The sequence below is a fragment of the Rutidosis leptorrhynchoides genome, chromosome 5 (genome assembly GCF_046630445.1).
Source record: "Rutidosis leptorrhynchoides isolate AG116_Rl617_1_P2 chromosome 5, CSIRO_AGI_Rlap_v1, whole genome shotgun sequence".
In the NCBI taxonomy this organism is placed as follows: Eukaryota; Viridiplantae; Streptophyta; class Magnoliopsida; order Asterales; family Asteraceae; genus Rutidosis; species Rutidosis leptorrhynchoides.
The window spans coordinates 317,288,044-317,299,403 of record NC_092337.1 but is presented as its reverse complement, the minus strand read 5'-3'; the positions used below and the strand labels follow the sequence as shown (position 1 = coordinate 317,299,403).

The 11,360-nt window shown below is 30.1% G+C and overlaps 1 protein-coding gene across 1 annotated transcript; it reads left to right on the top strand.

Annotated features, from left to right (window-relative positions):
• The first annotated feature begins 4,496 nt into the window (after positions 1–4,496).
• LOC139849512 (putative F-box/FBD/LRR-repeat protein At4g03220) lies at positions 4,497–11,038 on the top strand. Its single transcript, XM_071839162.1, has 4 exons — positions 4,497–5,588; positions 7,572–7,691; positions 7,783–8,076; positions 10,865–11,038. The coding sequence occupies exons 1-4, from the start codon at positions 4,497–4,499 to the stop codon at positions 11,036–11,038; spliced, it is 1,680 nt and encodes a 559-aa protein (XP_071695263.1).
• Positions 11,039–11,360: the final 322 nt, after the last annotated feature.

Sequence of the window (11,360 nt, the reverse complement as noted above, 5' to 3'; positions counted from 1 at the left end):
TTTTACGAATAATAGAATTGTTAATATTAACATAAGTACTATTATTTATATTATCACAAATATTATTATTATGTAATTACTAAAATCAATATCATAACTATCAATAACAGTAAAATTAATATTTTTACAAGTATTAGTATTAATATCATTGCCATTATCACTAATAGAGTTATTAATAATATAAGTATATTATTAATGTTATTATCACGATTTTTACTAATATTAACTTAGTATACTTTAAACTCCTATTTTGATAAACAAATGAAATACATATATATATATATATATATATATATATATATATATATATATATATATATATATATATATATATATATATATATATATATATATATATATATATATATATATATATATTTAACACATATAACATAACAAAATATTTTATTATATAAAAGTAATATATGAAATATAAATATATTATTAATATAAGAATGATATCATTTCTAGGTCATATATATGTAAGCTTATTTGATTGTGGTTATGTGTGTTAATATAAATATACAAATGATATAGGTTCGTGAATCCGAGGCCAACCCTGCATTGTTCAATATAATCATATGTATTTTTACTACAAAATACATTAGGTGAGTTTCATTTGCCCCTTTTACTCTTTACATTTTTGGGGCTGAGAATACATGCAAATGTTTTATTAACTGTTTTATAATAATTATATGTGTGAGTTTCATATGATCTCTTTTACTCTTTATATTTTTGGGCTGAGAATACATACGAAATTTTTATAACTGTTTTATGAAATAGACGCAAGTAATTGAAACTACATTATATGGTTGAATTATCGAAATCGAATATGCCCCTTTTTATTAAGTCTGGTAATCTAAGAATTAGGGAACAGACACCCTAATTAACGCGAACTCTAAAGATAGATCTATCGGGCCCAACAAGCCCCATCCAAAGTACCGGATGCTTTAGTACTTCGAAATTTATATCATGTCCGATGGAGGATCCCGGAATGATGAGGATATTCTTATATACAAATTGTGAATGTCGATTACCAGGTGTTCAATCCATATGAATGATTATTTTATCTCTATGTATGGGACGTATGTTTATGAGAAATGGAAATATGAAATCTTGTGGTCTATTAAAATTATGAAATGATTATTTATGTTAAACTAATGAACTCACCAACCTTTTGGTTGACACTTGAAAGCATGTTTATTCTCAGGTACGAAAGAAATCTTCCGCTGTGCATTTGCTCATTTTAGAGATATTATTTGGAATCATTCATGACATATTTCAAAAGACGTTGCATTCAAGTCGTTGAGTTCATCAAGATTATTATTAAGTCAGTTATAGATAGATATATTATCAAATGGTATGCATGCCGTCAACTTTCAATGTAATGAAAGATTGTCTTTTCAAAAATGAATGCAATGTTTGTAAAATGTATCATATAGAGGTCAAGTACCTCGCAATGTAATCAACTGTTGTGAATCGTTTATAATCGATATGGACTTCGTTCGGATGGATTAGGACGGGTCCTTTCACCACTAACCCTCTTAATCTGGTACACATGAATATGAATAGATGAACTGAAATTAAATGGTTATGGATACGAATATAGATGGAATAAACTAAATATATATGGATATTAATACGGAATCATCCGGTTTATTATCATCTCTACCTCCACCGAATACTCCATAAGTGGCATGTCAAGTCAATAGTGTTAAATCCTAAGTATAAAAGGAGTTGTAAATACTAGATGTGAAAGAGGATCAAACTTGCTCCTTTTCTAAGAAAAGACATCAAACGTGGGGTCACAACTTCTTAGATGACGAGTATCACTGTGCTGATATTGTATATTTCAATTCTATTTTATTTTTTACAAATAATGAATTATGATTAGTTAATTGTATTTAAGTTTTATATTAAATGCTTACAATGTTTGCATTTATTATATATTTTTATTATATTAGTTGATAGTTAATTTTTTCATATGTCTTTATTAGGTTGTTAGGAAGATGGTAAAGATACAAAACTTATTTGATATACCATTAAATCACCTATCATTTACTATGGAATATTAAACTGCATTACTATCGTTTTTTATTTTATAAACCACAAATACTAATATATTATAAATGCATAATTGAATTACATATGTTATAACATATATTCCCTCCGTCCCATTATAAGTTTTTGCTCACAGGTCTAGAAATTTTCACTAACTTCATTCTTCACCAATCAGAAATCTTCTCTCTCCAGAATAACCTCTTCTCATTGGTTTAAACACAAAGTGAACACTTGAAATGGGACATTCTAAAATGGAAATGTGGACACTTTTGGTGGGATGGAGGTAGTACTTTTTTTGTCCAAAAGAAAACTGTCAAGTTTAAGTTTTGAGGTTTTCTTTATCAGCTTTGATTTTAGACATTTTTATTTGTATAATATAATATTTGAAGGAAGTTATATGTACAAAATGAGTTTTTGATTTATTTTTAATTGTTATAACTTTTATAAAATTAAAATATTTCATAATACAAACAAGAAAATTGAAATTCAAAGGTTGAGAAAAAAGATTTTGAAAAGTAAAATGAGACAGTTTTGTTGAGACGAACAGAGTAATACATAAACAAATAATTATATTAATTTTTTTTATGTTTTTTCATAAATATATTATTTTTGTACTTTTCATACACAATAATTACTATTAATTTATGTAAAATATAAAATTTTAATTTAAGAAAATTATGTATCTTTGTTTTCTATCTATTAACTTATTGTTATTATTACTATTATATATATATATATATATATATATATATATATATATATATATATATATATATATATATATATATATATATATATATATTAAAATTTTAATTATAAATTTAATTATTATGTTGACATAGAGAGATCTATTTGCATTAATTACATATTTTTCATGAGTATATTATATACTATTAAATGTTAAACAATTAATGCAATTTAATAGTCATAAAAAATGGTCCAAACATAACAAATAATTATATAAGAAAGAATTTTAATTTATTTTTCATAAATATATTATTTTGTTCTTTTCATACACAATAATTTGTATTAACAACAACAACAACAAAATTCAATACCACATATGTAGTGTATGTGAGAGGTGAGATGTAGACAATCGTTTCTCTATCTTTAAATAAAGAGAAGTCATTTTCCACCTAAAATGATATACTCCAAGAAGTAGCAAAAAGTCCTCCCTCTCTCTTTTCGACGGATAAAGAGATTGTTTTCGAATGGACCTCCTACCAATAAGTAGGATTATATTAAAAATAAAGTATAAAAAATAAAACATGAGACGCCATGAAAATGATAGCATCAAATTTTTATGGATTTTAAATTCTGTACATTCAATTTAGGCTCTAAGTGACAGTCAAATTGTCAATAAATCAATGTTTGCTGTTGACTCAATTAATAACAGCAATTATAATAACTAGTATTAATGTATGTAAAATATATTTAATTTAAGAAAATCATATATTTTTTTTATCTATTTACTTTTTTATTTTTTATTATTTATATATATATATATATATATATATATATATATATATATATATATATATATATATATATATATATATATATATTATTAAAATTTTAATTATAAATTTGATTATTATATTGACATAGAGAGCTTTATTTGCATTAATAACATATTTTTCATGAGTATTATATATTACTATACTATCTAAAAGACAAAATCATGGAGCACTATTCATCAATAGTAATCAGGGGTATTTTCGTCATTTCACCTTCTTTTTTTTGGTTTCCAATGATAAAAGAAGCAACTTTCGTAAACAACCAACCCTTCAATGTTATCAAAAGATGTCGAAAAAAATTCTTTTTTACAAAAAAATCAACTACCTTTTTTTCTTCCTCAACGATAAAAGAGGCAACTTTCATAAAAGGAACAACCCTTCAATGCTACCAAAAGATGTCGAAAAATATTCTTTTTTACAAAATAGATCAACTAACTTTAAAAAAAAAAGAACGCTAAAAGAAGCAACTTTCACAAAAGGAACAACCCTTCATTGTTAGATGTCGAATTTTTTTTTTTTTACAAAATAGATCAAGACTGTTTTTTTAACTCGCATTCAAAATGGAGCCCCCGGCGCGAAGTGAGAGCTCTACAACTGGTTTCATCCAAAATGCAGAATTTTTAGTATAAGAAACTAGAGAGAAGTGGGTAGTGGCGAATTTGAGAAGAAGGCATCAAATCCTTTGATTTCCTTCCATGCAATTTGATTTTTGTTGATCACTAGTTATATAATATTAATTTTTTAAACAATTAATGCAATTTATTACTCATGTAAAAATGTCCAACTCAAAGAAAATAGGTGTCAAGTCGAATTAGAATTAACTCAATCGGTCCTCTTATTTTACGATCAAACAAACTTCACTCGTTGAACTTTTCAAACCCTAACCTATTTACCATCTCATTCACTACATAACAAATCATGAATTTAGCATTGATCTTCAAAAACAATGCAATGGAAACAAGATCTGCCAAAAAACGAAGGCTTCATAATAACCTCATCAATATAAAATCAGAAACCAACATCACCGGAGAAGATCGCATCACTCATCTCCCTGATGCTGTTCTTTACGACATTTTTAATCGTCTTCCCGCTCCCCTCATCGAAACCATCGTACGAATGAGCATCTTATCGAAAAAATGGAGGAATGTTTGGTATAATTTTCCGGATCTTGATTTCACAAAGTTTGTAACATTTCCAGAAGATTCTAATGCAAAGATTCTTTACTTAAAGAATCTAGGAAATGCGATAAACCAGATTTTATCTTCTCGTAACAACAATTCCGAAGTAAGACTTCTTCGTTTTTACGCTTCGATGAGTTTTAGTGCACTTAATTCAGTGATACGTAATGCGGTTAGGCTTAGAGTTCAAGAACTCGATATGAGGGTTGAAACTACATATAATGATGCATTTAACTTTCCTAGAAGCATAATTAGGAATGATTGTTTAAGGGTTTTGAAAATAAAATCTCTTTATGGTTTTAGGTTACTTCCGGATAAGATAATAAGTTCAGGGTTTAAAAACCTTGAAACTTTATCGTTTTCGGATGTTCACCTAGGGATATATTCGTCTTTAACTGATATGTTCACTGATAGCACGTTTCCGAAGCTAAGGAAACTGTATTTAGCTCAATGTTGCGATATGGTACACCTTCGAGTTGCTTGTCCTTTACTAGAAGAACTAGTTATGGAAAATTGTAGATGGTTACAAGGTTTGGAGATTTTGTCACCTAAATTGGAGACACTTAGAGTTTCAAATTGTTTTAGGGCAATTGATTATATGGATAAATGTTGGCTTAAAATCGATACACCGACATTACGCAGCTTTGTTTGGGTGAATACTGCCATTCCTGGTAAAAGTTGTTGGTCGAATCTGGATTGTTTGGCTGATGTCACTCTTGGGTTACTTGTAAGCAGAGAAACTCTTGGTGCTGATAGGCTCGAAAGCGCATCTAGTTTTCTCACTGCACTCTCTAATGCGGTATCTTTAACGCTAGAACAATCGTTAGTTGAGGTAAATTTAGAACTTTTTAATATTAATATTCTATTTTTAACAGCAAACACATACACACCCTTTTTGTCCGACTCGAACTCACAACCTCAAGGTTGATGAGTTTCCCTGATAGTTTACGGTACTGTCTATACATTTTGAATTAATGTTCATATGAGTGCATTCAAGGAATTTGATATTGCGAATCAAAAAACAGTACAGTGCAACATACATATGTGAAACTAATACTAAAAGTAGAAGAATTAACTCTTATAAATCTCCATTATGAATTATATGGATCTCACATTTTATGTGACAAACATATATTGAAATGGTTGCTTCTCTTGATTATCAAACCAGATTGCATGCTGTAACTGAAGTTTATAAATTACTACTTCAGTTAATTATCGTACTAGATTACATACGAATTTTTTTTTGAAATAGTAATATTTTTTAATATGTTTACAAAACGAGAAATTTGAAAAAAATCTTTATAAAACTAGTAAAACCGGAGTTTCAAACTCCGGTTTGGGCCAAACCGGTGTTCTAAAGTCCGGTTTCTATCTACTTTGTCCACATGGCAGAGTGACATGGCAAACCGGACTTTGAAACACCGGTTTGCCACGTGGCATTTTTTTTTTTTTTAGGATTCTGAGATGGAGATGAGTTCGTTTATTTGTCTATAAATTTTTTTTAATTATTTTAAAATTTATATATATATATATATATATATATATATATATATATATATATATATAGTTAAATAATGCGTAGATGACATGATGACTTCTCAACTTATATTTACTCATGCACAGAGCCAAATCACACATCTCAGAGTCCATTCCATTTCTCAACATTACAATCATGTTTATTTCATTTCCCAACTTGATTACGCAAGATTTCAAACAAATTCATACGTATTAAGGAGTAATAACTATCTGAACTTTCACTTCTCAAACTACATAAAAGAAGTTTCAAATTAGCTTATTAATAATTGATATTCATCCCTTAAATCTAGCAAAAACAATTAAAACTTTTTAAAAAAAAAATGAGCTCATCCCATAATCCCTAAAAAAAAAAAAAAAAAAAAAAAAAAAAAAAAACCCACGTGGTAAACCGGTGTTTCAAAGTCCGGTTTGCCATGTCACTCTGCCACGTGAACAAAGTAGATTGAAACCGGACTTTGGAACACCGATTTGACCAAACCGGAGTTTGAAACTCCGGTTTTACTAGTTTTGTAAAGTTTTTTTCAAAATTTCTAGTTTCGTAAACATGTTACCAAATATTACTATTTCAAAAAAAAATTCGATTACATACCTTCTCTCGTACATTTAAGAACTAAACATACGATGTCATTGATAACAATCCCAAGATAGCCAAGTGGTTGGGGTCCTGCGAGCAGTGGCGGTACCAGGATTTTTTTCCACCGGGGGCAAAAAAAAAAAAATTAAAACTGTAGCAATTTTTTTGGGCAAAATATGAAGGTTTTGGGACAAAAAAAAGAGATTTTTAGGCAAATTATGGAGATTTTTGGGGCAAAATTTGAAGGTTTTGGGGTAAAATTTGGAGATTGTTGGGCAAAATTTGAAGGTTTTGGGGCCAAATATTTAAGTTTTTGGGAGAAAAAAAAAATTCACCGGGGGCAAAGTCGAAAAATCCAAAATTTTTACACTAAAAATTGCAAATCCACTGGGGGTGGCTCCCCCCGCTTGTCCCTTCATAAAATCGCCCCTGCCTGCAAGAGATCACTGGTTCAAATCTTGGGGTGACCTTGGGAATCGGTACGGACTGTTCCGGATAGGACGCGTACAACAGAGTTAATAATACTCACCCTCTCTAGTAATCCGAATATGAAAAACCCGATAACTAACCATGTCATTATTAGATTTATACTAGAAACATATATTTGGCCCAAATTAGTCGTAAGACAGAATTGACTCTTCTTGGAAATAGATCATGTGCAGCAACAATTCTCTTGTGAATATTTTTTTCCTTCCATTTGGGAAGCTGAATTCACTGGAAGTGCACCCTAGCCGGTTTTCATGTTTGGCAAATGTACTCAAGGTCTGCCCTATGGTTCACACATTAACTATCAAGATTAACAATCTTAACAATCCTCCAAGAAAAGTAAGTATCATATAAACTTAACTTCTTGTTTTCCCTATTAGATCTTATAAAAGATTTGTTTAACTCAAATAATGTTTTTTTTCTCTCGTAGTTTAACAGACCCTTGGTGCAAGCACTGAGTTATTTTGAACAAGAAAACTACTGGGAATCACAAATTGAAGGTCTGAGTCCCCTTCTAAAGTATCTAAAGTTCGTAACGATTCAAGGGGTTACAGAGTATCATGGCATGAGTCTTGCTAAGTTTACGCTCAAGTATGGGACCGTCCTGCAAGATTTCATTATCTACCCTGGAGAAGAAGATTGGAACACACAACATGAAAGAATTAAGTCGTCAATCATGAAATTTTCCCGAGCTTCTATTGATGCTAAAATAACTTTTCATGAGGTTGGTATGTATTCGATCCCATGAAGCAGATTGGATTATGAAATATGTTCAGCATGCAGACTTTCGGACCACATCTGACATGGGAACATATAATTTAGAATTACAAAGACCGTTATTGTAGTAAGTATTTAACCAAACCTTTTTAGGGTTGGTGGTCAATAGACAGATAATTTGTTGTGACTTCAGTTATGCAGACCAGTTGTGTGTGTTGTTGGCTTTAATCTCTTTGAACCTTTTCAATGTTATTATCAAAATTATTAGTATTAGTATTAGTATTAGTATTACTCCTAGTATATATCAACATATATATATATATATATATATATATATATATATATATATATATATATATATATATATATATATATTATACTTGTGGAAGAAAAGGCAGGAAGGTCCAGTTTGGGGTAACTAATCACTAATCAGTAGTCCCACTAGAATTAATACCTGTTGTTATTCATATATTCTTTTTCTAGTAATTTCCGATTTATGTGATTATGAAAATTTTAGGAAACAGCATGAACGACTTCTATTTATAACTCGGAGATATGTACATCTCAAGAAATATATGTGGTTATCTTCACTTCTTTTTTAATATATACGGAGTATATAGATATCATAAACCGTTAAACTAACAATATAAATGCAGTAGGCTAGTTCCCGTTGCTGTCGGTTTCTTAAACACTACGAATTCTCTATACTAAATCAGGTGGATCCCCTTAATTATCAATCGCGAAATCACTTCAAACACTTTAAAGTGTTTATTAAATTACTAGTATTCCTTCTATCCCAGTTGTCGTAAAATCGTTACAAAAATGGATAGAATGGATTTGTTACCCAATTATACCTCTATCCAAAACCTTGTCCAAGTTGCTTTTTTTCTTCAATAGTTAGTTAGCTTCTTGCTAGTTACTTATAATATGTCGACCGTAAAAAAAACTACCATTCCTTCTATCCTACATTTTAAAGAATATGATATCACCCGCACTTTGTAATTGCAATATTTCAATTGCATGCCTGATTGAAAATGTATTCCTGATATAAACTATTGCATGCCTTTTCAAATTCAACTTGAAAATTTTATATGTAAGTAAGTTTGAACATTCTCTACACTAAGTTCAATATGTATGTAATATCTGTATAAATTAGTTGGTAGCCAATTTAAGTAACTTAGGTCCATCCGGGTTTGATTCATGGATTCGTTTGAAAAGGTTCTTAGATGAAGATCCAAACTTTACTATACAAACATTATAAAATAAGATATTACGTTGAATCCTTAACAATTATAATTAGCAACATAAATTATACATTAACTGAACAATATGACTTGTAATGGTAGAGTAAGTATTGGCTTACTCATATATAGTTTAATAATAATAACATTTCATATGATAGATCATGAAGAATTCAGATAATAATTATAATCCACTTCCCATTGCATGCATACTGCAAATAAATTGCATTTTTGACTCCACCAACATTGTTCCAAGAGGAATTTACTTTGACATAAATTTACTTTATACATCATCTATCATGGTCATAGTTTTGCCACAGATCTTGCTCTGTGTTTGCTCTGTTTTAAGGATATTCAGTATCTATAAGATGCTTAATGTAAGCTTAAGAACAAGGGAAATTGTTCAAAATACATTTTTTTTAAAGCTTCAAAACAAAATACACTTTTTTTAAAAAAAATTGTCTTTTTACACCATTCGGTAGACGGAATTTCTGTCTACCACCTTTATCTGTCATCTACTACCATTTTTACAAAGTAGTAGACAGTAACAACAAGGTAGTAGACAGCCAATTACAAGGTAGCTGACCGTCTACTGCCTTGTTGTTATTGTCTACTACCTTGTTGTAGGTGTCGACACCAATAATACATATCAGTCGACACCTACAACAAGGTAGTAGACAGTAACAACAAGGCAGTAGACGGTCAGCTACCTTGTAATTGGCTGTCTACTGCTTTGTTCTCACTGTCTACTACCTTGTTGTTACTATCTACTACTTTGTAAAAATGGTAGTAGACGACAGATAAAGGTGGTAGACAGAAATCCCGTCTACCGAATGGTGTAAAAAGACAATTTTTTTTTTAAAAAGTGTATTTTGTTTGAAGTCTTAAAAAAAATGTATTTTCATCAATTTCCCTAAGAACAATGAATATATTTAGTTACATTATTAATTACGATAATCTATGAGCTCCCGATTCGGGTTTTTAAAATGTTTTTACATTATAAATTATAACAATTAATCGGTTTCACCAAGTTGTCCTCTTTCTATGCCTCTTTAAAAAAAATTCCAATTATGTTGATTCTTGCTCATAATTAATACTGCATTACACAAAATACAATACAAGACTTGGGCTTGTGGAAAGACAACAGGCCCTAAATTTACTTGATCCAACATTAGCTAAATCATGTAATTCGATTGAACCACCAAAGCTTGGCTTGAGTCGTATCGGGTGGGATCCAATTTGGGGTACTGCCAACTCAGGTTCAATTCTCACTCCAAGCAGGGAGTTTCCATCCTTTGATGGTATTTCCAACATCAATGCGATTTGGGAAGGTCTCTTGGGGGGTTTTCCCAACTTTCGATGGTACCGCAAACATCGTCGGGAAATAGGTTTTTCCTAACGTGTGTGTGGGTGACAAATGAGAGCATTTGATGTCGATATCGCAGAGTAAAAAAAAAAAAAAAATGTAATTCGATTGAAGTGTTGAGATGTATGCTTGTGAGGCTTCTATACCATACAACTATTGTGTTTTTGATGATAACTATGGATATCAAGAGCCTTCTGGATCCCAAGGAGCCAGCTTTCTCTGAAGATCAACTTTTTATATGTGGACGTCACATGCATCTGAGGGAATCTAAAACCGATCATATGACTGTCGCTGAGGAACAAGGTCGTAAGTTTCTTGGGCTATGGTTTCAGTTTACCACCTTCCACACATATGCACACTAAGAAAGTATATGTTAAAAAGATAGAATATGTGAAACATTCAGTCCATAACCAAATCTGCGTATCGAGCAGTTCAAAACATTATCTTGTACGACATGGTTAATTACTTTAAATCCAATAATAATATAATAACTAGTTGAATGCCCTGTTATATTTATAGCTTACTAGTTAAAGACCCGCGGCTTCACGGGTTCAATTAAATAATAACAGTGAAATTAAATTTAAAATGATGAACAATTATGAAATAATTGAGTCATAATGAACATAGTAGCTGTATGGTCTTATGGTAATAAACACTATAATAGCAATATAGTCAACCACTAAC